The sequence below is a fragment of the Papio anubis genome, chromosome 12, assembly GCF_008728515.1.
Source record: "Papio anubis isolate 15944 chromosome 12, Panubis1.0, whole genome shotgun sequence".
NCBI lineage: Eukaryota > Metazoa > Chordata > Mammalia > Primates > Cercopithecidae > Papio > Papio anubis.
In genome coordinates this window covers 110,686,802-110,714,628 of record NC_044987.1, presented here as the reverse complement: position 1 = coordinate 110,714,628, position 27,827 = coordinate 110,686,802, and the positions used below count along the sequence as shown (strand labels likewise).

Here is a 27,827-nt window from a genome sequence, read left to right as displayed (position 1 = left end):
GGGGAGTTGAAAATTAGGGAGGAGGTAGTAGAGTCCGGGTAGTGAGCGGAGGAACAGGAAGGGTAGGGCAAGAAAGGGAGAGGGGACAGGAGGGAAGGGTGGGCCAAAGCGGTGAGAAAGGAGGGCCAGCCAGTTGGGTGGGGGAGAGGGCCGAGGCCCGGGGGCAGGAGTGCAGGGCTCTGAGGCGGGGAGAGGAGAGCCGAGGGGGGCCCAGCCCGGAGCCAGGATGCCCGCGCCGCGCACCCGGGAGCAGCCCCGCGTGCCCGGGGAGCGCCGGCCGCTGCTGCCTCGCGGCGTGCAGGGCCCTCGACGGTGGCGGCGAGCGGCGGGCGCGGCGGTGCTGCTAGTGGAGATGCTGGAGCGCGCCGCCTTCTTCGGCATCACTGCCAACCTCGTGCTCTACCTAAACAGCACCAACTTCAACTGGGCGGGCGAGCAGGCGTCACGCGCCGCGCTGGTATTCCTGGGCGCCTCCTACCTGTTGGCGCCCGTGGGCGGCTGGCTGGCCGACGTGTACCTGGGCCGCTACCGCGCGGTCGCGCTCAGCCTGCTGCTCTACCTGGCCGCCTCGGGCCTGCTGCCCGCCACCGCCTTCCCCGACGGCCGCAGCTCCTTCTGCGGAGAGATGCCCGCGTCGCCGCTGGGACCCGCCTGCCCCTCGCCCGACTGCCCGCGCGCCTCGCCCAGCCCCTACTGCGCACCCGTCCTCTACGCGGGGCTGCTGCTCATCGCCCTGGCCGCCAGCTCCGTCCGGAGCAACCTCACCTCCTTCGGTGCCGACCAGGTGAGTGGCAGGAGGCCTGCCCCGGCCGATTCCGGCGGGTGTGGAGGGAAGGAGGGCTGACCCCCAGCGTGACCTGAGACAAACCACGTCCCCTGCCTGCGCCTAGTTTCCTGATTTGAAAGAAGAGGGGTGCTAGCCCTTGCAGAACCGATGGCAACCGCAGTGGGAATAACCATGGTTATTTTTGTTTGTTGGTTGGTTTTATTTTTTGAGACGGGGTTTCACTCTGTCGCCCAGGCTGCAGTGCAATGGCGCGATCTCAGCTCACTGCAACCTCAGCCTCCCGGGTTCAAGCGATTCTCCCTCCTTAGCCTCCAAAGTAGCTGGGATTACAGGGGCCTGCCACCAGGCCCAGCTAATTTTTTTTTTTTTTAAGTAGAGATGGAGTTTCACCATGTTGGTCTCGAACTCCTGACCTCAGATGATCCACCTGCCTCCGCCTCCCAAAGTGCTGGGATTACAGGCATGAGCCACCACGCTGGAAGGGTTGGTCTTCTTTGAGCTACTTGTAGGCCCTATGCTAAGCACTTTCACTGTTTAACTGATTTAATACTCTTCACCACCCAGGAGGTAGGAAGTATTATACCCATTTTACAGAGAAAGACACTGAGAGGTTTCATGGCATTAATTAACTCGTCCAAGGTGACATGGAGGGTCAAGCAGTCGAGTAAGGGCAGCTGGACTCCAGGTCCCACCATGAGCCTCCTCTGTGTGTTATGGGGATGTGCAGGCAGGGCAGGATCGAGCCAGCCTCTTCCTACCAGCAGTGCTGGAGGTTGTCAGGCCGACCTGCTCAGATCCCAGCTCTGCCCGTCACTAGCTGAAGGCGCATGGGCAAGAACTTATTTATATCCCGAATGGGCTGCCTGATCTTCTCCCTTAGCTCAACCTCTGAGCCTTTCTCCATTCCCCCTTGGACAGAGCATGGCACGTAGAAGAAATTTAATAATTATTTGCTAAATGAATGAGTAAATGCCCAACAACACGGCTATATTTTGATAGCTGTTCCCAGTGTGATATCAGACAATACTTTAGACTAAAATGTAATATTATTAAAATAACTACATATGGTGTATATGAGCAAAAGCCAGATGCAGGACTGCATACAGATAGGACTGCAGCCATGTGGAAAGACGAGATGTCAATGAAAGGAAATGGGAGAAACATTGTCACAGTAGTATGATCAGGCCACTGGACTCATTGCACTTTCTTCTTAATTGTCTCAGTTTTTCAAATGTTCTTTGATTGCATATATTATACTCATAAAGGGGACATTTTTCAAAAGGATCATTTCATCCAGTTAGCACCCACAATTCAGCACCTAAGCAGTTTCCAGTGTCCTTGGCAAGGAGTCACTTGTCCAGCTTGTTTAGGATCCTTTGATGATGACTTCGTGCCCCCAGGACAACCCTGGCCATTTCTTTTTCTTTCTATCTTTTTTTTTGAGATGGAGTCTCACTCTGTTGCCCAGGCTGGAGTGCAGTGGTGCGATCTCAGCTCACTGCAACCTCTCCTCCCGGGTTCAAGCAATTCTCCCTGCCTCAGTCTCCCAAGTAGCTGGGATTGTAGATGCCCACCACCACGTTGGCTAATTTTGGTATTTTTTTAGTAGAGATGTGGTTTTGCCATGTTGGCCAGGCTGGTCTTGACTCCTGACCTCAGGTGATCCACCTGCCTCAGCCTCTCAAAGTGCTGAGATTACAGGCGTGAGCCACTGCGACCGGCCAACCCTGGCCATTTCTTACTTGTTGTTGACATTCCTTCAGACTTAGAGACCCCCAATATTTGTCAATGGGAATCTCTCATCTTCCTTTAATCCTGTTATTTCGTTGATATCCCACTAGCACCCCCAACCCAGTACCCTTAACCTGTGTCCTTGACCCTGTTGACCTCCAGAGAGCCTCACCCATCCAGTACCTCCTGTGGCAGAATTGATCTTCTGGAGGCCAGGCCACTGAGCAGAGCCTCCCATGGCACCAATAGTGATAGAAGCTCCTGTACATTCTCCCCTTGGCTGGGCATGAACTTTGGGTGGAGCAAAGGCAGGCCACAAGGCTGCCTCATGAAGTCGGGACCTGATCCCTAGGACAGTGCAGAAACACCGAAATGGTTTGAGGCAGGAATGCACATCACTGGATTTGAGGTCTTCAAAAATGACTCTGGCTGCAGTGTAGACAGCGTATGGGTTAACAAGAGCGGGTACTTCACAACAGGCAGGAAGCTGCTGCAGAATTCAGGGGGGCAGTCAGACGGGGGATGTGGGGGTGGGTGGGACTGGCACCATCTGGCAATAGCTATACCCCAGGAGCTGCGTGTTTCACACACTTGCTGATTTCAGAAAGGGCCATCCATCACTCTTGACAAAGTGTCTGCTCATTCTAAAAGAACTCATTTATATCCTGAATGGGCTTCCTGGTCTTCCCCCTTAGAGTTACAATAGTCATATTCATTTACTTCCAATTAATAAATGGAAGTGGCTGCTTCTAATGGGACCTATTCAATTTTCTACTTGAAAGTCTAGAGCGAGAATTATCAGGGAGCTGGCATGCCCCTCCCTCCCCATTGCCAAGAGGACCCCCAGAATCTCCAATGGAATGTGGTTTTAAGTGCATCCATGTGGACTATAATTTCACTTTTGAAAAAGGAAAAATAAATACTTATATTTTCCTCAGTGCAACTACAGAAAGTAAAGTTTGACAAAATCTCCCCAGCTAGTGGAAATTTAAATCTCTAGGTGAAAGGCAGTAACGGATCCTGAGATTTGCAGGGATATCAAAAGGGTGACTGGTTTAGCAATGTAGAGAAGCATTTATTCTCTCCATTGAAACGGCCCCTAGTCCTCACTGCTTTTTTTAAAAATGCAGATACCCAGGTCCTGTCCCAGACCTGCTGAGTCAGAATCTGGGACCTGGGTCTAGGAGATTTGGGAGCAGCCAGTGCAGCTAACTGGAGCCAACAGACCAGAAGGGGCCTGGGGCCTGGCTGTTGCTGATTGATCCGAATCCTGGGTAAAGATTTTCAGCCCATCTACCCTTGCTGGGAGGCCTGAAAAAAAAATGCTTTTTTCACCAGGCCAGAACTCACTCTTGGGGCTGTGCCTGGGACCACCTCTGCCGCATATCAGTGGGACAAAAATTGGGTGAAAGGATGAGTCACAATAGGTTTCTCTGCTTGCCTCTCTGAATTGCAGAGGAAATTCTCACTCAGACTTCTGCTCTTCCAATAATATGCATACAACATTTTTAATAATGTGCAACAAAACTGAGATCTTTATTGGCTTTTTTCTGATTACAGAAGTAATGAATAGTGTAGGTTGCTCAGTCAAAGACAAAGGGATAAATCAACCAGAAATGAACAAGTGGCATCCGAGACATCTGTTGTATGTGTTCCTCTGCAACAATAAAAAAGCAATGTGTGTCATGGGTGTGCAAAAGCAGCTGGGCCAAATGTCCTGATCTTTAGCAAGTGACTCCCAAGAGAAGGATTCATTCATTCATTTAGCAAATATTTACTGAGTGTCTGTTTAGTGATCAGAGACTAGGAAAGTGTCGGAACACCCACCACCCACTGACCCCAAGAAGTATCTCTGTACGAGGGAGGGGTAGGGTACAGAGTGTGCCCCGAACCCCTTTGGCCCTCACTCTCAACCCTTCCTGAATGGCAGGTGATGGATCTCGGCCGCGATGCCACCCGCCGCTTCTTCAACTGGTTTTACTGGAGCATCAACCTGGGTGCTGTGCTGTCGCTGCTGGTGGTGGCTTTTATTCAGCAGAACATCAGTTTCCTGCTGGGCTACAGCATCCCTGTGGGCTGTGTGGGCCTGGCATTTTTCATCTTCCTCTTTGCTACACCCGTCTTCATCACCAAGCCCCCCATGGGCAGCCAAGTGTCCTCTATGCTTAAGCTTGCTCTCCAAAACTGCTGCCCCCAGCTGTGGCAACGACACTTGGCCAGGTAAGGAGGGGCTCTGGGTGCCAGGAGCCTCCAAGCTTGGAGAAGCGCTGGACTGCTTCTGGGGAGGGATGGTCTGGATTGCAGATGTTCTGGTTCGGCTACAGTGATAGCTTTTTACGATGATCTGCTCTCCAGTGGGCCAGAGCTGCCCACTGTGACTGAGGACGGAGGTCAAGGTAGTGGTGGTGGTGGTGGTGGTGGTGGTGGTATTATTGGTGGCCATCTACGTATAGAATGTGTGAGGATGGGGCTGGGGGTAGTGGCTATCTCTCTAAGCACTTTGGGAGGCTGAAGCTGGTGGCTCTCTTGAGCCCGGGAATTTGAGGCCAGCCTGGACAACATGGTGAAAACTCATCTCTACAAAAAAATTACAAAAATGAGTGGGGTGTGGTGGCGTGTGCCTGTGGTCTCAGCTACTTGGGAGGCTGACATAGAAGGATCAATCGAGTCCAGGAGGTGGTGCCACTGCACTCCAGCCTGGGTGACAGAACAGAAAAAAAAAAAAAAAAAAAAAAAAGAAAGAAAGAAAGAAAAAAGAAAAAAAAGGAAGTGTGAGGATGATCAGGGTCTTGACAGTGAAGATGGTAGTAAGGATAAGGATGATGGCGTTGGTATCTACACTGAAGACACAAACATTGGCAATGGGGATGACAATGGCATTAAAGGAGGGGATGAGGGATGATGGTTCCAGTGAAGGCTGTTGGGATATAATGTGAATAATTTCACATTACCCTATTACTAACCATCACAGCATCTTAGCAAATCGACCAAACTTGCTCCCTCCCCATTAGCTGATATCCAAGGGAGGAAGGTTCTGAATGACCTTAGGTCCCATGGCTTCCTTTTGCTCCTCACCTTCCTAAATTAACTGTCTACTTATGCTAAGCAAATCTGTCTCCAGACCTTGCAACCAGTTACAGCTCCTGTCAATAGGATCTAGATGAAAAAGGTGAAGAACATGCTTTCCCCAATTTGGCATATTGCTAGAGGTTTGTAAGTTGTCGGGAGCCAAGAAGTGTGGTGGTTTTCATTATCTATCACTGCCTAACAAACCACACCAGATCTTACTGATTTAAATGACCTTGTTATCTCCTCTCCCAGTTCTGAGTGACTGGGCTCAGTAGGGCAGTTCTGTTTCTCATGATGGCACTGGGGTTGCAGTCATTTGGGACCTGGAAAGGGCTGGAACATCTGAGTCTGCTCACTTACATGGCTGGCGGTCAACGTGGGCTGTTGGCTGGGAACTCAGCTGGGACTATGTGGACCAGAGCACCTTGGTTCCCCTTCATGTGGTCTTACCGTGTGGCTTGAACTTCTCACAGCATCTTGTGAGGGTTGCAGGAGGAGGGAGCATTCCAAGAATGCAGAAGAGGGAAGAAAGCAGAAGTTACAGGTCTTCTTAAGGCCCTTAAGAGGCGCTGAAGTCCCAGACCACCACTTCTGCTTCATTCTAACAGGTCAAAGGCGTCACAGGGCCAGCAGGGAAACAATGGCAGGAAAAGTAAACTCTGCCTGTTGGTGGCAAAATGGCAGCACACGCTGGGAAGGGTGGAGTTGACAGTGACTGTCTTTGAAGATGACCACACTAGTATTGTCCCTTTTGGAATCTCAAAGGACGATGCAAGGCTCTTGGACAAAAAGAGGTCAGAAAGCTCTCAGGACAAAGGGCAAAGGGTAAAGGTTGCAGCAGTGATTGATCAATCCTGTCGCCGACTGATGTTCCCTCTACCCCCACCTCTCCACTCTCTATGCCTTGTCGTGGAGGGAGAGGGTTGTCATGTTGACTGTTGAGGAGGATGGACTTGAGACAGCAAGTAGGGGGAATTTTGGTGTATCAAATCTGTGACAGCGTCTCTCACTCTCAGTCAGGCTTGGACTGGGGCTCCCCTGGTTCCTGTGGCAAATTGATGCTACGAGCCAAAAAATCCCTTCAGACTGTTTTCCAGAGTCTCTGGTCTTACTTCCCTCAGGACCCAGAGGGGCCGCAGCTCTAGAGCAGAATGGGTCTTGGCTAGGCACGTTTGCAACAAAAGAGAGAATAGAATAATATTGGCAGTGGTGGTGCCAACACTGAAAAAGAGTGATGGTGATGGGAATGGAAACTGTGGAGAGGATGATTCTGCTGACAGCAGCCACCTTACTAAAGGTGATGATAGGAAGGATGCTGGCCTTGGCGATGGTGGTGATGATGGCGAAGGTGGGGTGGAGGAGATGAGGGCACTGATTTCAGGGACATGCTGATACTGAGAGGAGGATTAAATTACAGGGTGATGGTGGGAGTGAAAACGGTGGCCGAGGTGGTGGGAAAGATTATGGCTGCTGTGTTTGTTTGTTTGCTTGTTTTTTGAGAGGGAGTCTGGCTCTGTTGCCCAGGCTGGAGTGCAGTGGCACAATCTTGGCTCACTGCAATGTCCGCCTCCCAGGTTCAAGCAACTCTCCTGTCTCAGCCTCCTGGGTTGGGACTACAGGTGCACACCAAAACAGCCCGGCTACTTTTTGTATTTTTAGCAGAGACAGGGTTTCACCATGTTGGCCAGACTGGTCTTGAACTCCTGACCTCAGGTGATCCACCCGCCTTAGCCTCCCAAAGTGCTGGGATTACAGGCGTGAGCCACCAAGCCAAGCCTCGACTGCTGTTTTATCTGCTGTCCCTGAGGTCCCACAGAGACCGTCAAGGTGCCCGCCTGCTGCCTGACCAGAGGTCTCCCCAGCCTGGGGCTTCCCTGCAAGAGGACATCGCCAACTTCCAGGTGCTGGTGAAGATCTTGCCCGTCATGGTGACCCTGGTGCCCTACTGGATGGTCTACTTTCAGGTGAGCACCCCTCCCCTTTTTCTCTGGGGGCCTGGCTCCCCACTCACCACCTGAATGGCTTCGGTTCTCATCATAGAGGCCCAGGGCATGTGGAAAGGGGGAAAGTCTGGGAATTAAGTGAGGTGCTGCCCCGTACCAGCCAGCATGGGGCCTGGCACAAAGCCATCTCAGCAATCCAACTCCCTCGCGTGGTGTGGTAAGAGGAACTCCGGAGACGGCTTCCTCCTGCTACACCACCTGCGGGAATTGAATTACTGGGATGGCTTTGTGCCAGGCTAGGTCCTTGAATAAGTCACCTCATCTCTCTGGGCCTGTTTCCTCACATGTACGACGGGTGGCTTAAACGAGAGGCTTTTCCAGCTCTGCCGCATTCAGATTGTCCGACTTGGTAGCTGAGGCCTAGAGAAGTTGTGTCAGTCACCCAAGGCCCCACGGCAGGCAGGTCAGGGGCAAGCTCACAAAAGTGGGTACTTTGCAACAGTGGTTCCCCAACCTGGCTGTGCTTCAGAATCACCGGCAGAGCTTTTAAAAATATGCTGTGTTTTAAAAACAGATTCCAAGTCCGACCCTAGGCTATTGAATCAGAATTGCTGGGGAAGTATCTAGTTTAAGAAACTTTTCAGATGATGCTGACACTCAGGGTTGAGAACTATTGCCTCCCACTCACCGTATTACTCCCAGTGGGGAGGTCAGTGGTGTGTGTGTGTGTGTGATTGTTAGGAGGGTGGGCAGCAGCTTAATGCTAGCCCCCAGGCCATAAGATCATTGCCTTTCATGTCCCATTCACAGGAACATTTGTTGGAGCTCCCAGCCTGCTACTTAGGGGCACACAGAGTATGTCTATGATGAGACAGCGGCTTGTGGTGGGAGGGTGTCCATGGCTGATTCTTAGTCATACCAATCAGATACTGACTTCTTTCCATACCAGTTGGTAAATGGCTGCTGCCCTGAGCAGCCCACATGCCCTCCCCTGCCCTGGCGCTTCCGGTGGGAGTCTCCTGGATCCTACTCCATTATGTAGCAACTAAAGGGGCAATGCCTGGTATGGGACGTGGCCCCTGGGCCCTGCTCCTGCAGCTGTGTCCAGAGCCATTCCGGCAAGTCCATGTCTATGCAGTGCTTGTGTCAACCTGTGGGACTCAGCTTGGTTTCAGTGTGAGATGAGAACTCCCTGCGGGGGCAGCCGTTACCTTTCCCATTTCAACAAACATTTATCCATGCTTACCCTGTGCTGGGCCCTGGGGACACAAATACGAGTCAGACCAGCTGTGCCTGGGCTCCGGGACAAGGCTGCACGCACTACCTACAGGCCTGAGAGCAGAGCGCAGGAAGCTCCCTGCTCAGCCCGGCTATGTAGGAGAAAGGAGGGTGGGAAAGTGACTATCTCCCTGAGACTGGGAGAGGGGACAGCTGCCCCACTGCCCTGTGCTCTGGCTGAGGAATGCCACCTGGGAGCTGGGAGGGGGCACGGCCAGTTCTGTTCCAGGCTCATCCCCGTCTCTCTTGGCAGATGCAGTCCACCTACGTCCTGCAGGGTCTTCACCTCCACATCCCAAACATTTTCCCAGCCAACCCGTCCAACATCTCCATGGCCCTGAGAGCCCAGGGCAGCAGCTATACGGTGAGAGATAAAGCATGTGTTCAGCACCCAGTTCAGGCCAGGTAGCAGCTTCCTCTGAGAAGAGGAGCAAATGAAACTGCCTTCACACTCCCCTTTCCTGGCTGCAAGGCAACCTTGGGATACAGGAAAAGCACCTGGAGGGTGGGAGAACTTGTGTCACAGCGCAGGGATCCTGCCAAGACGCTCACCTGCTTGAAGGAATTCAGGCCGGCTGCACACCGCCATGCTGCCGCTCTGAAGCAGGCCTCGCTGCCGAATCTGCAGCCTCAGATTAAGCACACTCAGGTCCCTTTTCAACTCTTCCTTGTCTCCTGTTTCTCTGGGACCCTTAGATACCTAGATCTCTGCCTTTCCCAGAGCTTTCTAAACCAGTTCCTTGGCATTTCAGAGACTCAAGAAATGAATGATCTACAGAGCTGGCAGATAAATGAGAAATTTGCCATTGTACTCCATTTCCGTGCCTATGGCAGACATCACTAGTCAATCATGACTTTTTTTATGCTGAGCCCATAAATGTTCCGTAATCAGCCACTACCAACTGATAAAAGTTAGAATACAAGAGGAACCTATCTGCCATCTCTATATAATCCCACTCCCTGGCTACACAACTGAGGAATGTGAGTTCCAGAGAGGGGAAGGAGCGGGACCCCTGGGTCACTCAGGGCCAGTCTAGAGTCCAGGTCTCCTGACTGCAGCCAGGCTCCTTCCACGCTGCTAGCCTGCCTCTCTTGACTTCCTCCCGCCCAGATCCCGGAAGCCTGGCTCCTCCTGGCCAACGTCGTGGTGGTGCTGATTCTGGTCCCTCTGAAGGACCGCTTGATCGACCCTCTGCTGCTCCGGTGCAAGCTGCTTCCATCTGCTCTGCAGAAGATGGCTCTGGGGATGTTGTTTGGTTTTACCTCCGTCATTGTGGCAGGTGTGCAGAGCGGTGTGGGGCAGGGGGCTGAACTTTGGGCTTGGGGAAGTCTGGTTCCACCATGGGCTGATGCTGAAGTGGTAGCCTGGGCCAAGTTCAGCCTCTCCCAGTGGGCGTGCGTGTTGGCTTCCCGGAGGTGCAAGCTGAAAGAGACCCTCCTATCTAGTCCAGCTGCCCCTCATTTTGGCAGAAGAGGAAACTCAGGCCAAGAGAGGAACAAATACTTTCCCCAGTGAATTATAAGTTCCTTGAAGGCAGGGATTGTTATTCTTTTTTATTCACTGCTATGAACATGCACGTGGGCCCTCCATAAATGTGTTGAAGGAATTTTCCACTTAGTGGCAAAAGAAGACTTAAAAAGAAATTTCTCTTCCTTCTTCGTTTTAAAAGGATCTGGAGCCATTTGTTACAACGTGGGGGTTGAGGGTGGGGGTGGGAGGGGGCAGCTAAAGAAGTCTTTCACACTGTTGCGCAAACCTGAACCCTTTTTACTTGTAACTTTATAACCCTGAAGTTCCTTAGAGTCTCTGAGGGGGAACAGGTGAGTCTCTAAACTCACCTGTTTTAGAGACCAGGTCTCTAAAATGGGGACAGGTATCATCTGGGCCCTGAGCAGGGCTCTGCCCTCGTGGAACTCAGTCTGATGGGGGTTGTTGTGAGGATTAAAGGAGATGAAGTCTGTAAAGCACTCAGTAGTGTGCCTGGATCACAAGTGTGAGCTGGAGAAATGAAACCTCCATATAAATGGTATTGTGTTGAAAGTGTGAAAACCCAACTAGATTTTATTCCAGCTATATCCTTAAAGCAGTTTGTCCTATTTTATCCTCACAATAGTCCTGGGAATGTTATTCCTGCTTCTTGCATAAGGGAACTGAGTCTAGAGAGGTTAAGTGATTTGCCCAAGGTCACACAGCTAGCCAGGCTGGGAACCCAGGTCCCCCAACTCCATGTCCAATGTTTATTCCACTAGAGCACAGCTATCTCCCAAGCAACGCAGGAGAAGGAGATAACATAATTAAATTTGAAAGCCAGGTTAGAAACACTACAGCAGTACTTGACGTTGCAGTAGAGAAGTCATGTGATATCGTGGAAAGTAGGCCAGCTTTGAAACCAGACACACCAGAGCTCAAATCCAGCCCTGACTACTTATCAGCTGTGTGACTGTGGGCTGGTTGTTTAACCTGTTGCACTTTTTTCACCAGCAAGGATGCATAGTAAATGCCTAGCACATAACAGGTTCTCCATTAATGAGAGTTGTTAATGAGTGCAAAACTCAGCTCGGAGCTTCTAGCAGCCAACTCCAAAAGGGAAGAGCTGGTCACATCTTGGCCTCCTCCTCCACCCCGAGTCCAGGATTCTTTTCCTTGCCTGATGCTTAATCTTTGGCTACTTCATGAGCACCCCACCCCTGCCATGTACAAGCTCTGCTGTGGGCTAAGCTGCCTGGGGTGGGCCTGACTATAATCCCCCTCTGCTTCTCCACCAGGAGTCCTGGAGATGGAGCGCTTACACTACATCCACCACAACCAAACCGTGTCCCAGGAGATTGGGGAGGTCCTGTACAACGCGGCACCACTGTCCATCTGGTGGCAGATCCCTCAGTACCTGCTCATTGGGATCAGCGAGATTTTTGCCAGCATCCCAGGTACCCTGGATCCCCTCCCCTGCTCCTACACCAGTGATGGGCTCTGCCCAGTGGCACCTCAAAGTCAGGGGCCCCAGGGCTGCAGCCTCCAGGGCCCATCTGCACGGAGGAAGGCAGTGTTTTCTGACCAGGGCTCTGTCACTCAACTGGGATCTAGTATTGGCACCTGGTTCAAGTCAGCCACTGTAACAGGCGCTGGGGATTTGGAGGCAAGCAAGGCACTTCCCACACCAGCTCTCCACGTATTCCCCTGGTGCCAGGTTCTCCACCCTCTGTGTCTTTGAAGTTGCTGTTCCCTCTACCTTAGATTGAAGGTGAACTCTGATTTCCCCTTCAATTCTGAGCCTAAATACCAAGGTCCTTGGGAGGAAGGGGCCCTCCCTTCCCGCCCCGTGTTCATCTCTCTATCATAGCACACAGTACTCTGGGTCATAATAATGGATTTCTGTGTCCTTCGCTCCCCACCCTCCCAACCCCCTTCCCTGGGCTGGGAGCTAGAGCTGCAAGGCTGGGGCAGGCCCTTCAGGCAGCAAAAAAAAACCCAAGAGCTTCCTCAGCTGCGGGCCCAGGGCTAGGCTGGGTCAGATGTAATGAAAAAACTGACCCTGGGAGCTCACTCAGATGGGGAGAGAGTCAGGCAAACAGTGAGCCAGTGGAGTGCTGTGGAAGTCAGGGCAGAGTGTGGTGGGAGCCCTTAAGCATGGAGGGGAGGCAGGCAGGTGAGTGGGTAGGAGGAGGGGTCTTACAGGCTGAGGGAACAGCATAAGCAAAGACCCAAGCCTTGGCCGGGCGCGGTGGCTCAAGCCTGTAATCCCAGCACTTTGGGAGGCCGAGGCGGGTGGATCACGAGGTCAGGAGATCGAGACTATCCTGGCTAACATGGTGAAACCCCGTCTCTACTAAAAATACAAAAAACTAGCCGGGCGTGGTGGCGGGCGCCTGTAGTCTCAGCTACTTGGGAGGCTGAGGCGGGAGAATGGCGTGAACCCGGGAGGCGGAGCTTGCAGTGAGGAGATCACGCCACTGCACTCCAGCCTGGGAGACACAGCGGGACTCCGTCTAAAAAAAAAAAAAAAGACCCAAGCCTTTGGGAAGTGTGGGGGATAGGACTGGAGGGCAAGGGAAGTGCAGTGGAGGCGTCGAATCTGTGGGCTGAGCCTGAACCTTGGGATCTCTCCTGAAGGCAACAGTGCCCCTCCCCTCCAGGGGGTTTAGGCCGGGAGAGGACCCCATCCGAGATGCTTTAGACAGATGCTCCTGGCTGTGTGAGGAGGACAGGAGTCAGGGGAGTTTAAGAGGCATTTGCAGAAAGTGACGAGGACTGGGGTTGGACCCAGAGAAGAGGAAACAGAGAGAAGGACATACATTTAGAATAGATTTCAGAGGTTATATCAAAACGATTCGACGATGACATTGAAGGTGGGCAGAGATGGTGGGGAGAGAGAGGAAGTAAAGATGGTGCTGTCACTGAAATGAGCGACCTAGCAGGAAGGGGAGGAGGGGAGACAGAGCTCCTGGGGCAGCACATGGAGCACCCCGGTGCAGGGGTTCAGCCAGGAGGCAGGTGAGCAGGGCAGAGGGAAAGGCGGCATTGATGCATAGGTGCTGTCATTGCCACTGAGTGGACAGGCATCCAAGGGAAGCCTGGAGGGTGGCTTGGTGGGGGCAGCAGGCAGGGGCCTGAGCCTGTTCTCTGCACCTGTACCAGGCCCTGAGATCATCTCTGCTCCCTCTCCGCAGGCCTGGAGTTTGCCTACTCAGAGGCCCCGCGCTCCATGCAAGGCGCCATCATGGGCATCTTCTTCTGCCTGTCGGGGGTGGGCTCACTGTTGGGCTCCAGCCTAGTGGCACTGCTGTCCTTGCCTGGGGGCTGGCTGCACTGCCCTGAGGACTTCGGTGAGTATGGGGCCTCCCCAGGAGTGGGACATGGGTGGAGGGAGGCTTGGAAAGGAGGTGGCAACTGCTAAGTGCTTTGACTCTGGGCAGAAGCAAGAAGTGGGCTAGACTTGGAGAGTGGGGTTCTAGTCTGGGCTTGGCCAGTCACCCACAGCATGGCCTCCCTCCTTGGGCCTTTGTTTCCCCAACTGTTGAACTTAGTGGACCTCCAAGGCTCCTTACTGCTTCTGGAACTCTGCCATTTCTGGCTGAAAGGTTACCCTTCTCATGGCGTTTGTATTTCACACCCCCTTCTGAATAGCTGAAGAGGAATTGTAGATACCCCTGGAGACCTTCAGGAAGCCAGACATTAGCGGGTATCTGTCCAGCGTCTTCAGATCCCACCACCGCCCACATGGCCTCAGCTGCCAGCCCCAGGGCTGGGACATGGCAGGCACAGGGTGCAAGTCAGAGGATCCCTGTCCTGACCCAAATCTAACCCCTCCTTTCCCCAGGGAACATCAACAATTGCCGGATGGACCTCTACTTCTTCCTGCTGGCTGGCATTCAGGCTGTCACGGCTCTCCTATTTGTCTGGATCGCTGGACGCTATGAGAGGGTGTCCCAGGGCCCAGCCTCCCACAGCTGTTTCAGCAGGGACAGGGGCTGAACACACCCCATTCCAGCCCCTTTGCTTCACTCCACCAGACAGACAGCAGCAGTCCCAGCTCTGGTTTCCTTCTCGGTTTATTCTGTTAGAATGAAATGGTTCCCATAAATAATGGGCATGAGCCCTTCCTCACGACCATGGTCCATGACAAGGGGCAGGGCAGAGGGGGCCTGGGTGGGAGTCCTTGCGGGGGACCAGGCAGGGGACTTGGATCACCAAGCACCAGACGAGCGGCGGGGGGCAGGCGAGAGGCTCGGTGGGACCTCCACCGCTGTTGCCCCAGCTGGTGGCTGACCAGGTGGCTGTGGAGGGTCAGGAGCTGCCCCGGATCCTCTCCATGTAGTTGCGAAGCTCCTCAGGGTCCTTCAGCCCCATGTCCTCACACACCCAGCGGATGTCCTCCTCGCCTGCCACAAGGATGGACTGCACAGCAGGGGCCCCTACAGGCTCCTCAGGTGGCTGGGCTGGAGGGGCTGGCGCAAATGTCACGAACTCTACTCGCTTCCGCCGCCCCCCAGCCTCCTTTCGGGCCAGGGTGCTTGAGGAGCTGGTGGTGTCCCCAGGAGGGCCAGGGGCCAGGGTAGGGGCCTCCCCTCCTCCCCCACTCTCACAGGGGCAGCCCCCCTCCCCCTTGGGCAGGCCAGGGGACTGCCGGTCCAGCTGGCGGCTCAGTTCCTCCTGGTCAGTGCCCAGCCAGACCCAGTTGTGGGGCTGGGGGGAGGTGGGATCAGTGGCACTGTCGGGAGGCTCTTTGCGCTGATAGCGCAGGACGAAGACCACACCATTGACCAAGAAGACGAAGATGGCCACGCAGAAGATTCCCAGCAGGGCGTACATGCCCAGCTCTAGGTCGGTGACACGCTGAGGGGCAGGGACCATCTCCTCCTCCTCTTCCTCCTCCTCCTCCCTGGCTTTGGTGTCCTCCTTCCTGGCCTCCTCCTCTGCCCGCTCAAACTTGCCCCTCACACCTATGTTGTCCCCGACACTGCCTGCCGCCTGCCGTTCACCACCCATGGTGGCTTCTGTGGCTGGTGGGCTCCAAGCAGGGCTGGATGGGAGGGCAGGGGCTGGAGTGGAGGCAGGGGGCAGCCCCAGCCAGGCGGTGCCAGAGGCCAGAGGCACACGGTGGCGGCCCCGGCGGCAGGGCTCGGGCGGGTGCAGAGCCACATGCAGCGGCAGCCCTTCGGCGCCTGCCCCACTCACCACCACCCCGAGCTGGGCGCCCTGCTCCTCAGCTGGCAGGATGGCACCAGGCTCCTCGGCTGAGACGGACAGTCCCAGGTCACGGCGGTCGTAGAGCTCAGCCGGGGCCACAGTGTGATCAGAGAAGGACAGCCATAGGGAAAGGGCCACCTCCTGTGGGGCACACAGACACAGGCAGAGACACGCGAGGGCACGCACGCATGCACAGAGAAACCACTCCCACAGAGACAGGCCACATGGAAGAGAGACCAGAGAGAAAACAGAGACACAGGCAGATAGACAAAACACAGGGAGAGAGGGGACTCGTGTCAATCACCTGTCTGCCACTCAGTCCTAGGGTCTGAGTTATTGGGAGGGTCCTCAGTTAGAGCCATCTAACCAACCTCCCACTGCCATACTCCAGCCACTGCTTGATCACCTCCAGCTGCAGAGAGCTCACTACCTCACAGAGTCAGTCCTCACTCTGAAAACCCTAAGGGGTCAAGGTGCCAGGTTCCCCTTCCTCCCATCCCCCTCTACCATGAGCCCCCATCTGGAGATGTTGACCTCATCCCCCTGACCCCCCCAACTGTCACCTGCTTTGGGGCGGGAAGGGCTGACTGTGCCCAGCACGTGGCTGTGACCTCCCCGGGGTGGGCAGTGCCCCGGCTCAAGGTCAGCGAGATGCCCATCACTGGCTGCACCCTCAGCTCCAGCACTGAGACCTTGTCGTCCGTCACAGCCAGGGCCTGCTCCCCCAGGATGGAATCAGACAGCGGGGAACGCACCTGAGGGTGGGAAGGAGCTGGAGGTGGGGGAGCCTTCCATACAGACAGCCCCCACCCAGAGGGAACTGGGTGCCCCCAACACCCTTACAGGCTGCTCTCCGGAGGTGGGGGGGTCTTCGCCACGGACAGCCCCCACCCAGAGGGAAAAAGGAGCTCCCAGCAGCCTCACTGGCTACTCTCCCTCTACTCTTTGCACCCCAGTGCATACTCAGACTCCAATCCCACACCTAGGGGACAGTTCCCTTTTCCCTCAAGACCTGGTCCCCACATTACCCACACCTCAGCCCTCCATAGCTAGAGGGCTTCCTCGCTTATGCGGCCACCCCATTCTGAACCCATCCCCAATCCCACTGCTCTCAGACCTAGACCTCACAACTCCCCCACACACTCTGGACTCCTGGCACACTCTTACTCCCACCCGCAGGCATTCTGGGGGCCCCTCCACCCTTCTCAGGGGGTCTGCTCTCCTGGTCCCCGGCTGCTTACCTCAATGGAGGTGACACCGGGCTCCCGGCCCACCAGGATGCGGCCGCCCTCCAGCGAGGCTACACGCGGGTCCAGCACGCGGGCATGTGGCGCCACAAGGTGGGACACGTCCAGCAGCCAGTTGGGGCCAAGCAGGTGCGTGAGGCGGCGGCCGCCGTCCAGCGGGTGGGCAGCGAAGGGGGCGAGGAAGCGCACACCGGCGCGCTGGTACTGCAGGTGGCAGCCACGGGCGCGCCGCTCAGTCTCATCTACCGCCTCTGCGGCGGGTTCCGCAGGCCTGCAGGGCGGGGAGGCCGGAACTGGCTGTCAGGGCTGCCCGGCCCCAGCCTGCCCAGGGTCCAGCTGCTGAAGATCCCCAGCTCCTCCCTGGCGGCTCCTAATCGCCAGCGGCTCCTGTTTCTCAAAGGCAGACATCCGCCCCTCTTGGGGTCAGGCCCTTCGACCCCCAGCCCACTCCGGAACAGCGCTGTGCCTCGATCACCGCTCTTGCTCCCAAGTGGACCCCAGGGGAGACACTCTCTTTCGGGGACCCTGGGGGCGTTCACTCTCTGAAGGGCCTGGAAGCTAGATTCCAGAGGCGTGGGCCACCTCGCCCTGGGTTTTGGGGAGCCCCCTCCAAGGGTGTTCATTTCGTGAGCTCTGTGTCATCTTAGGCTCTGAGGGTATAGCAGTGACCAGCATAGACAGACCCCGGCTTCAAGGGGCTGACATTCTCGGGGGAGGAGCGTGGAAAGGATGGACAGGCAATATTAACCAGTACTGATGTAGATTAGGAAGTGGAGGGTGCTAGGGAGAAATGAGGCAGGGAAGGAGAGGGATGCGGACGTCAGCAATTTCACAGAAAGCTGTCATTGGTTGGGCGGTCCAGGGTGGAGGTGGGCAGAAAGAACTGCAAGCAACGCAGCAGTTTTTCAGACCCCGACTTGGGCCCATGGCTGTGTCCCCTGCGCCCTCTCCGTCCTAGTGTGACTCGCCAAGGCCTGCCAGCTTCCTCAGGCCTCCACTCACCCTTCGGCAGAGCTAGGTACCCTCCAGCCGCGGACCTGCTCCAGGGTGGTGTCGGTGAGCTCGATGCGCAGTGGTAGCAGCGGGGCCCACACTGTCAGCCTTAGCGAGGCCCGGAGCCGGCGCCACCAGAAGTCCACCCGTACCCCCCGGGCGCCCCGGCTCTCCTTGCCAGCCACGAACACGGCATCACAGGCCTCAGACACCTGTGGAAGGGCAGAGGGCAGGTGGGTGGGCTAAGCCACTAAAGATAGGTGTGAGGTTGGGCCCGGTGGGTGGCTCATGCCTGTAGTCCTAGCACTCTGAGAGGCCGAGGTGGGTGGATTGCTTGAGTCCAGGAGTTTGAGGCCAGCCTGGGCAACATGGCAAAACCCCCTCTCTACAAAAAATACAATACATCAGCCAGGGGTGGTGGCATGTGCCTATAGTCCTAGCTACTGGGGAGGCTGAGGTGGGAGGATCCCTTGAGCCTGGGAAGCTGAGACTGCAATGAGCCGGACTGTATCATTGCACTCCAGTCTGGGGACAGAGTGAGACTCTGTCTCAAATAAATAAATAAATAGATTAAAAAAAAAAAAAGGCATGGGCCAGAAGAGAGCAGCCCGGACCTCAGGCCATAGGATGGGCTCCCACTGAGTTCGGCTCTGTGTCTCACAGGAATGCATGTTGCAGCAGAATTGTTGGTTAAGCCCCTGTTCTTCGTGTAAGATTTTACTGTAGGGGCCATTCCTTGAGTTTCCCTGGGGCTCAGTCAGGGGAACTAGCCATTGCATACCAGTCTGCCTCCTGGCAGAGCAGGGGTGTGAACCCAAAACTTTGGCTCCTTATTCGTGCTGGCCTTTGACATTGCTCTTGGAGCCCCCTGGCAGCCAGCTACAGCCAGGTAGGCAGAGGTGGGGCAAAGCAGATCTCCCCACCAAGGCCCTCCAGCAGGAACCACACACATTTGAGCAAAGGGCGCCACAAGTGGGGAAAGGCACCTTCTCCCTTCAGGTGGCTGCGATTTGCATACATGCAGGCTTCATGCTTCCCCTCTTAGAACTTCAAGATAAGAAAGTTCCTCTACCCGCCCCCCTTTTTTTTGCTTCACAATCACCAGAAATAATAATAATAATTTTTACCATTGTATAATTATTACATATTATAACAGCAATAGGCGCCATTGTTTCAGCTCCTGCTATCTGCCGAATACTGTCTTAAGGTGCTTTTAATTCTTACAACAACCCAAAGATATGTTCCCATTTTAAAGTTTAGGGAACGAGGCTCAGAGAGGTTAGGAGATCAGCCCATGATCACACAGCTGGTTGACAACAAGGATGTGTTTCAAACTAAAACTTTCTGATCACAAAGTACGTGCTCTCAACTCTCAGGCCAGCTCACCTGCCCATGCAATAATGAGCATGAAAGTGTCTAAGGTTGGGGACTGTTAGGGTTACTTGGCTCCTACTTGATTTGGGAGAGAGGTGGCTGGAACAAAAGAAATTGAAGCTGTGGTTCCTCCCATGAGGTTTCTGGTCTCAAGAAGAAGCTGTTCTCTTGGGGACCCACATGAGGAAGGAGGAAAGGGGTGTGTGTGTAACTGTGCCCACACAAATGCAGACTCACATGAGCTGGGTACCTGCCACTCACCTGCAGGACCTGCGTGTTGGCCGACTCACAGCCGACATGCTCTGTCACCTCCACCAAGGCCCCCCCGCCGTCCACAGTGACAAGGCGCACGGGGACATGCTGGGGCACTCCAGTCAGTGGTGCTGTATTCACCAGCTCCTCAGCCTGGGGGTGGAGGAGGGGCTCAGCCCCAGGTCCCTCAGTTCATGGGCTCCTGGGACTTGGCCTCCAGCCTCCCCCAGCAGAGATGGAGGTCTCCTTACCTTGGCCAGTGGGATAAGGGCTCTGATGTCTCGCTCTGACACCAGGATCTCCCACACCATTTTGTCCTTCTCTGCTTCAGGGGCCTGGCCGGGGTACTCCAGCTGCCACGTGACGGGGCGAGTGACCGCTACGCCCCCACCAGTGCTATTCTCCACCACGAAGTCCACCCATAGGAACTCAAACAGTTCAAGGGAACTGCCAGCCAAAAGAGAGAGAGAAGCCAAGTGCTCGCTAGCTGCCAGGTATGGCCTCAGCTGTTCCTACATTCATGATTATCCCAATTTTACACAGGAGAAAACTGAGGCACAGAGGTTATATAGCTCACTTAAGACCACACAGCAAAAAGTAGCAGGGCTGGGATCTAAACCCAAGTATCCTCGCTGAAGCCCAAACTCTGACCCACTCTTGGCCTCTCTAAGATCCTTGAAGCCACTTAACCACCTCCCACCTGCAAGGTGGCTTGCTCCCCTGCCTGCCGGGGCCCGCTTCCCCCAGACCTCTGCTTTCCACAGCCACTGAGGTGGCATGCGGGAGATTCACTTCCAGGTCCCAGGACCAAACACTCGACCCTCTCAATGATAAGCTTCCTCTGATCAAACAAACATCTATGTGCTGGGAACCGTCCTGGGTGCTTGATATGCAGTACTTTATTTTCAAAAATGCTAAGGGATGCATTATTATTCCTATTTCACAAGTGAGGAAACTGAGGCTTGGTTAGGGGAATGTTCACTGGCTTGCCCCAGGTTTTGCCCATCCCGAAAGCATCAGAACCAGAATTCAAACTGGGGCTACCGAGTCCATGGCCCTGACCCAGGCTCAGGGCATGAATAAGAAGAGTTCAGAACTGCAGCTGGGCTTTTTGGGGAAATGTGAATGGCCCAGAGAAAGAACCATTTGGTGGGAGCAGAGGGATGGAGTAGTGGCTATGAGGGCTGTACCTGGGGGACAGGATTGGTTGGCATCCCTTAGAATAACACTCACAGACACTTACTATGCCTGGCACATGGCTGGGGCTGGGAAGATAAGTGGCCGAATGAATGAATGAATGATGCCTGCTTTGTGCTTTGTGCCTTGAAAAAGTCTGTCCTTGTGTCTCCCACCTGGGGATCTAGAGGCAGCATGGCAGCTCCCAAGTCTGCCCACCTGCACTCTATAACCAGCCCTCCCTCCCTTGCCCCCTGGGTGGAAGGAAACTGCCCACCTGGAATCTGGCTCTGTGAGCCCAGCACGGTGGCAGGTGATGAGGGTGGTGTGGTGCTTGGAACCCTTGAAGCGGTCCAGCTTGGCAGTCCACAGTGTGGGCTGGGCTGGGCGGGCGGCTGTCACATGCAGCCCCTTCTTCACCTTGATCCTGGGGAAGAGGGTATAGGCTCAGTTTGGCAAGGTGGATGCTGAAGTGTGGGCTGGATTGAAGGGGAAAGACAAGGGGCCGAAGCCCTCTGACCTCCCCGGCTCCAGTCTGAATCTCCTCTTCACCATCCTCCAACCCAGAAGGACCCCGCCTCAGTGCAGCTCACACCTTCCAGCTCTCCCCTACCCAAAGACCACTTATGCCTCCCCACTTCCCATAAGGTCAAACCTTAGCCTGGCATTCGGGGGCCTTCCAGGGTCTGGTTCAGCCTTACCTTTGGCTGTGACATCTCTCCATGCACTCTCTGCTTCAGCTACACACAAGTTCTTCCCCACACACACAGCACTCATTCGTGGCTCCAAGTCTTTGCCCAGTCTGTGCCTTCAGTCTGCTCTGCCCTTTCTTACTTTACCTGCTGATGCTTTAAGCCACCAACAACTCACAGACCATTTCCTTTAGAAAGCTTTTCCAGTGGTGGGATGAATTTCCCCCTTACTGCACCCAGTGACCCAAGCTCCCACAGCACTGCTAACCTCCCTCAGTGCTTACACACCCACATGCCTTCTAATCCAATTCATGCCCATCCAGCTCCCTTCCCTACCACTGGGGGCCCCTTTCTGCCAGACAGGGACTGGCCCTTGCTCGTGTTTGGATCTGCAGAGTGAAGACACAGGGCTTGGCAGGCCGCAAGTGTCTAGGAAAGATCTGCTTAATAAGAGTGAGAATAGGAGGGCGTAGGAGATGGGGAGACACAGAGACGGGACATGCACAAACCCAGGCAGGGCTTGAAACGAGGTCTCGGTTTCAAAGCATGTCTGCAGACCACTCTTCAACCCTCAGGAAAGGTCTCATTACGAAGTGAACCAGTCCCAGTGCCTCACCGTAACCAAGCCCAGGACTATCCTGCCTGGAACTCAGGCTTCTCAGAATCCTAAAGCCTAAGAGATGTCTCACCCATGAATTCCTGCGCTAGACTCCAAAAGCAAGTCGTACTCTGCAAGCCCTTGCCCGGTGAACTGGGTAGGTGGGTGGGGGCTGCTTTGGGGGAACTTATTACAGAAAAGGAAAGGACACAAAGAATGAGGGCCTTCCTATGGGGAAGAGCGGGCTCTGTCCAAAGCCTAGGGACCTACGGCGAGGGTGGCAAGGAGGGAGAGCATGTAGGTGAACATGATTGGGGCAAATATCCCTCCGGAGCACTGGGGCAAGAGTCCACGCTTAGGTACTGCATTTTCCAGTCTCTAAGCCCTTTGCGGGTTCCCCTCCCTGCAGCCTTGCAGCTGCCCTGAAGCTGGACCATGTTAGCGCCATTGGATAAAGGAATCTCAGGGAGGTGCCAGGGAGAGGGGCAGCTTCCTACTTCTGACTCTAATTCCAGGGCTGTGCCCATGGTGGGCTCCTACCAGCACAATCATGGCTTTTTACCTGGAAGGAGTTTGGTGGACACATGTTTTGCAGAGGTCAAGGATTCCAGCAAGGACCCCAAGAGAGGCAGGTACCTGTCCCTAGTCTTCCCGCAGAGGTTCCCACCCTCACCCATCCCCACGGCCTGGTGCTCACCGCAGGGTCAGGAGGCTGGCTGTGAAGTTGTGCCGAAGCAGGAGGGTAGCACTAAAGAGCTGGCCGGGCCGCACTGGCACGTCAGGCACCCGCAGAGTCACAGCCTCGTCCAGTGGTACCTCCTGGTACTGCGGGGGATCTGCTGGGCGCAGCTCCACACCCCCCACTGGGAGGGCCTGCTCCCCCGGGTCGTTCTCCTCACCGGAGCCACAGCCCCCGGGGCCCTCGGCCGCAGGCTCAAGCGTGTAGGCCAGCTCGGCCCGTGTGGTGGAGGCCTGGGAGAACCAGTGCGAGGGAAGCTCCAGCTCCACCACGCAGGCGCCCAGGGATGGCTGTGAAGACACGACAGCAGTAATTGGCATGCGGGTGGGCGCAGGGCGAGGAACAGGATTCTCAGCACCCACGGCAGGAAACCCAGAGCTGGAGGGGCTCATGAAAGGGAGGCCCGGCATGGGCCGGAGACATCGCCTGGGTGACATAGCAAACCGGCGACATGGCTGGGGCTTCAAACCAGGTCTAGGTTTCAGAGCATGTCCGCAGACCACTCTTCAGACCTTGGGAAAGACCTTTGCGGGAACTTATTACAGAAAACGACACAAAGAATGAGGGCCTTCCTATAGGGAAGAGCGGGCTCTGTCCAAAGGTTAGGGACCTACGGCAAGGGTGGCAAGGAGGGAGAGCATGTAGGTGAACATGATTGGGGCAAATATCTCTCTGGGGCACTGGAGCAAGAGCCCATTACTTTGGGAAAGGTCTCATTACAAAGTAAGCCAATCCCAGTGCCTCACCCTAACCAAGCCCAGGACTATCCTGCCTAGAATCTAATCTTCTTCTCAGAATCCTAAAGCTCAAGAGATGCCTCTCCCATGGAGTCCTGTGCTAGACTCCAAAATAGTGGAAACAGCAATTATAAAAGTAATACTAATAATGCAAACACACTGGCTGAGTGATTACTCTGCCATAAGCTATCCTTACATTCATCTCACTTATTCCTTCCTCCAACTCCAGATGAGGTAGGAATTGTTATCACCCCATTCTTCAGATGAGGAAACTGAATCTCAGAGAGATTAAGTTACTTGCTCAAAGTCACACCAAGGACTGAACTCCCTCTGGGGCCCTAAATAACCTTTTCATAGCACTGAAAGCAGTGGGGGCAGAAATGGAGTCGGTGGTCCACAACCCCCACGCGTCCCAAGAGTGGAGGCTTCCTCTCTGCGGTGGGCCCACCACCTGGCTGATGCAGCTGCAGCAGGACCAGCCTAGGTGGGGCCTGTCTATACTCACCTGGAAGCGGCAGGCTTGGTGAGCAGTGCCCGCAGGGTGCGTGGCATGGAGCCGGGCACAGGGCAGGCTGCCAGACCCTGGTGGCCAATCCTGCCCTTTGAGGTGGAAGAGAACCCGGGCGTGTGGCTCCGCTGGAGTCACAGCCGCTTCCACTGACACGGCCCGCACGTCCCATGGGACTGGCCGTTGGTGGGGCTCAGTGACTCGAGGAGGGACCACCTGGAGGGAGAATGAGAGGGCTTAACAAAAGAGGAGGTTGCGGGGCAAGATCTAGGAAGATGGGATCCCAGCTTGGCAGAAGAGAACCTTTGTGGGCTTCAGTTTCCCCCTCTGGACTATGAGGAGCACAGCAGGGGCTGGGGAATGCTCCCAAGCCATACCCAGCAGACCTCAGGCCCTGAGTCCTGTTAGCCTGAGAGTCCCTGGTGCCCCCTCCTTACCTGCTGAGTGGCAAAAGGTGGGTAGGAGGCCCGGAGAAGTGGCTGGGCCCTGGGCCAGGGCTGCAGGAGCAGAAAAGTCTCAGATCGGGAGCTCAGAGAGGAGTTGGCAGGTGGGTAGTGGCCCACCTGCTGCACACGGAAGTGCTCAGGGGCGTCTAGGAGCTCCAGGGCTGCCGGCAGGTAGACAGGGTCCAGGGGAGCCTGGCCACAGTCCACTGAAGAGGGATAAGAGGGAGAGATGGCAACAGCTTCAGAGCTGGCAGGGGCTGACCTGAGCGCCATGCTGGGGCACAGTAGTTGTGGGCAGGGGAGGGAGAAAAGGGCTGTAAATGTCCCTTCCCCTCTCACCACCATTTCACAGATGACGTCACTGAGGCTTAAAGAGCCTCACGCAGGTAGCATGTAGCAAAGCCAGGATTCAAATCTGAGTCCAGGACTGGACACTTCCCAGCCATTCCTTCTACTTTCCACAGACCTTGGTCTTCTTCTCTCCAACAGCCTTCTCAATGTCTGCTTTTCTCCAGCTCCTGCCCTCTATCTACTCGCCTCTAACACCAAGGCACTTCTGGGGTACAACTCTCCCCAGACTGGGCCAGTGTGGTAAAAGATGGTAATGAAGTGAGCTTTCTCTGCCCTGAATCCTTGGCCAGGCTTTGCTGGGCATCCACCCCTCCTCCCCCATCATTGCCATGGCAACCTGAAGCATCTTTCCAAGCTTGCTCCCTTCTTCCCTGAACCAACTGGTATCGAGTGCAAGTGTGGGATGGACAGGTGCGGAAGGTGCTGAAGAGATCTGTGAAGGCACTTGCTTGCCCTGGGGGTGGGGTGGAGACCATGAACCTGGGGCAACTGTCAAAATAATCAATCATCAGAAGGACAAAGGACCACTAAGGCTATATTGGTTTGCCCTAACTATGAGCACTAATAATAATAATTAGCATTTTGTGAATGCTATATGCAGGTGAGAATTTAAATACTATATGTGTATGAACTATTTGAGTCTTTGTAATAATTCTGTGAACCAGGTTCTATTATGATGAATCCCATTTTGTGGATGTAGAAAATGAGGCAGAGAGGTTAAGGAACTTGCCTATGGTTCCACAGCTGGAGAGTGAAGGAGCTGGGAGTTCATCCCAGGCATTAGCCACTAGACCATCCGGCCTCTCCACCTGCCACCTCTCTCTCCACTCTTCACTGCCACGGTGCACCCTGCAGGCTTCATGCCCTGGAGCACACCTCCTCTCCTCTGCTCTGCCTGGTGGCACCTCCCTCCTCATTCAGGGCCATGAGTGAATACGGCCTCCTTCTGAAGGAAGCCCTCCTTGGTTACTCACCTTCCCACCAGTCTCCTGTCTTTTGCAACCCTGGGTGCCTCCTCTGAATTAGTAATCTTCCTATCAACCAGGGACCTTGTCATGCTCATCCTGGAATTCCCCCAAACTAGGAAGCTCTCCCTAGAGAGGATTTCCTGGGAGCCTGGAGACCTGAACTTAAATTGATGAACCTTGGGTCAGGCATTAACATTTTGAAGCCTATTTCCTCACTTGTACAACGGGCAGAAGCATTAGGTGACACTGTGGACAGGACAGGGCTGTGTAAACTGTGGAGTGCTGTCTGGAGGGGGGAGGCATTATTGCTGCTGCGTAATGGATTTGACAAGGTTTTCCTCCTCTCTCTAGTAGGACTCCCACCGGGTCCCTCGGGCTGGGGAGCAGGTGGCTGAAAGCAACCCCACAGCTAGCTCCCTCTCAGCCCCACAGCTGGACTGTGGGTGGGGGTGGGGGAATTGGTTTCAACCTCCTTCCTGGCCCTCCCCCCCAAGGAGCATATAACTGAGAGGCTCTCCCTGCCCCCTGCCCCCTGCCCCAAGCGTAACAGGTGACTACTGCTCCCTAGGGGCAGCCACTGGCTTCAGATTTGCCTCCTACTCCATTGCCTCCGTAATTACAAGATGCTCTTAGCCTGACTCCCACGGACTCCCATCACCCAGCGCTCGGCTCTCTCGGTGGGGAGGAGGGCAGACAATGTTTCACTGTCCCCCTGGTCTTCTGTGGCATCCTTTGCCTTGCAGCCACAGCCCAGCTAGCTCAGGTCAAGGGAGTCCGACCCCCACCCCGAAGAACAGGGAAGTTGCTGCCCTTTCCCCCAGTGACAGGAATCCTCCCAAGGGCCCTGGAAGGCAAGGATGCGGCCATCCCTGGAGACGCCAAAGTCAGGGAGCCCCTGGAGGAAGGCGGAGGGAGGGCTTGTGTATCTTGCAGGTCCCAGGCAAAGGAGCTGCTTTCCACTCCCGAGGGGGGTGGGTTGGTGTTGGCGGAAGGAGGCTAGGAGGGTGCAGCGCTACAGACCACAGATGAGGGAGTGGGGATGACGTTAGTGCGCCCGGGACCGGGGCCACTGGGTTCGATGCCCGGGCTGAGGGGCCCCACGCAGAAGGTGCGGGACAGGGAAGCTCCTGCGCCGGGCTGCCCCGGGTCGCCGCGGGTCAGGAAGGAGTTGCCGGGTCGTGCAAGGTGAAGGAAACCTTAGGGGCGAGCGGCTGGGGAAAGGTTCCCGAGGGCAAGACCTCTCCGACCTTCAGGGCGCTGCGGGGCGACCCCGCTCAGGGTTCAGTCCGAGAACCCGAAGGTTCGTGGCTCCCGGGCATCACTCGCTCCCACTCGCCCTGGCCCGGCCCTCCCCTCCCGCTGACCTCTCACGACGTCCACGGCGAGGGCCACCAGGAGGCAGAGCAAGGGGCCGTAGGGCCCCCGGGGGGCCGCTGCCGCGCGCCCGGCCATCAGCGCGCACATCCTTCCCACAGAAGGCGGGGACCAGGCGGGCGGCTCAGGTGGCCCTGGTCCCACCCGGCATCTCCCGCACCCGCTCCGCGCCAGCCACACCTGGCCCGCTGGGTCCCCGCCGCCGCCGCCGCCGCCGCCGCCGCCCGCCCCGCGGCTGCAGTTCCCAGACAATGGAGCGGGAGCAGCGGGGTGGGAGGGAGCGAATCGCAGCACATGGGCTGCCCCCTCCGCCCCGCCGGGTCCTAGTGCCCTACGGATTCCCAACCCCTGCGCGCTCCGGCGACCGAGGTCGGGAAGAGGGCCACGTCCCAGGAAGCAACAGAGGACGGCCGCCTCTGTGTTTCTCCCTCTCGGAAGCTTCTGACCAAGGAAGAAAAAGCCACTTCCTCTGCCTCACCCACCCCCACAAGCAGCTCACCTGTGAAGGCATCTGACACCTGAATTCAGGGACATATGGGATGGGAGCTGCAGGGACAGCAAGAGTGAGGGAGTCAAACGGGGCCAGATGCCAACCACCTGAGCCTGCCCTGACACAGTCCTAGGCCACCGCCGTGGAGGAAGGGCTCTAGGTGCGGGCAGCTCTAGTCTCTTGACCAGCTCCACCTGGGGAGCACCCTGCAGAGCCTAGGAAGGGTGAGGGTTGCTCAGCACTCCCGAGGGAAGGCCGGCCTCAAGGGTCCTGACCCAGCGTTGCCTACCAGGCAGTTTGGGGAGAGGCCCACAACAGGAGCCCTGGCTGCACACTCTCATGCCCTGGGCAGCTTACAAAGAAAAACATGTCTGAGGCCCTCCGCAAAA

The 27,827-nt window shown here is 55.6% G+C and overlaps 2 protein-coding genes across 5 annotated transcripts; one reads left to right on the top strand and one right to left on the bottom strand.

The window, feature by feature from the left end:
• The first annotated feature begins 2 nt into the window (after positions 1–2).
• Positions 3–14,413, top strand: SLC15A3 (solute carrier family 15 member 3). 3 transcript variants are annotated; one of them, XM_003909749.5, is made up of 8 exons: positions 3–784; positions 4,449–4,738; positions 7,404–7,551; positions 9,062–9,172; positions 9,920–10,088; positions 11,575–11,733; positions 13,474–13,629; positions 14,124–14,413. In XM_003909749.5, exons 1-8 carry the CDS (start codon positions 227–229, stop codon positions 14,276–14,278), a joined length of 1,746 nt encoding a protein of 581 aa, XP_003909798.1. In that variant the 5' UTR covers positions 3–226; the 3' UTR covers positions 14,279–14,413. The 3 variants fall into 3 exon arrangements, 2 of the variants coding, with proteins under 2 accessions (XP_003909798.1, XP_009184187.1); XR_004177567.1 differs by having other exon boundaries at positions 44–784; positions 7,395–7,551; positions 13,442–13,629; XM_009185923.4 differs by having other exon boundaries at positions 53–784; positions 7,395–7,551.
• On the bottom strand, positions 14,340–27,404 carry TMEM132A (transmembrane protein 132A). 2 transcript variants are annotated; one of them, XM_003909748.3, is made up of 11 exons: positions 26,939–27,404; positions 24,247–24,461; positions 23,807–24,025; positions 22,523–22,854; positions 20,813–20,962; positions 19,611–19,806; positions 19,369–19,512; positions 17,743–17,945; positions 16,735–17,011; positions 16,057–16,248; positions 14,340–15,634 (listed from the first exon to the last, which is right to left on the bottom strand). In XM_003909748.3, the coding sequence occupies exons 1-11, from the start codon at positions 27,036–27,038 to the stop codon at positions 14,591–14,593; spliced, it is 3,072 nt and encodes a 1,023-aa protein (XP_003909797.1). In that variant the 5' UTR covers positions 27,039–27,404; the 3' UTR covers positions 14,340–14,590. The 2 variants fall into 2 exon arrangements, with proteins under 2 accessions (XP_003909797.1, XP_009184186.2); XM_009185922.4 differs by lacking the exon at positions 26,939–27,404 and having other exon boundaries at positions 24,247–26,905.
• Between the last annotated feature and the right edge of the window lie 423 nt (positions 27,405–27,827).

What these genes read in the sequence shown, in the direction of transcription:
- SLC15A3 (XM_009185923.4), top strand. Translation starts at nt 227, where the DNA reads ATGCCCGCGCCGCGCACCCGGGAGCAGCCCCGCGTGCCCGGGGAGCGC. An exon ending in TGGCAACGACACTTGGCCAG is followed by an intron (nt 4,739 to 7,394) that starts GTAAGGAGGGGC and finishes GCTGTCCCTGAG; the next exon opens with GTCCCACAGAGACCGTCAAG. An exon ending in GATTTTTGCCAGCATCCCAG is followed by an intron (nt 11,734 to 13,473) that starts GTACCCTGGATC and finishes CCCTCTCCGCAG; the next exon opens with GCCTGGAGTTTGCCTACTCA.
- TMEM132A (XM_009185922.4), bottom strand. Translation starts at nt 24,600, where the DNA reads ATGGTGGTGAGAGGGGAAGGGACATTTACAGCCCTTTTCTCCCTCCCC. An exon ending in CTCACAGAGCCAGATTCCAG is followed by an intron (nt 19,807 to 20,812) that starts GTGGGCAGTTTC and finishes TTTGGCTGGCAG; the next exon opens with TTCCCTTGAACTGTTTGAGT. An exon ending in CCAACACGCAGGTCCTGCAG is followed by an intron (nt 17,946 to 19,368) that starts GTGAGTGGCAGG and finishes GCCCTTCCACAG; the next exon opens with GTGTCTGAGGCCTGTGATGC.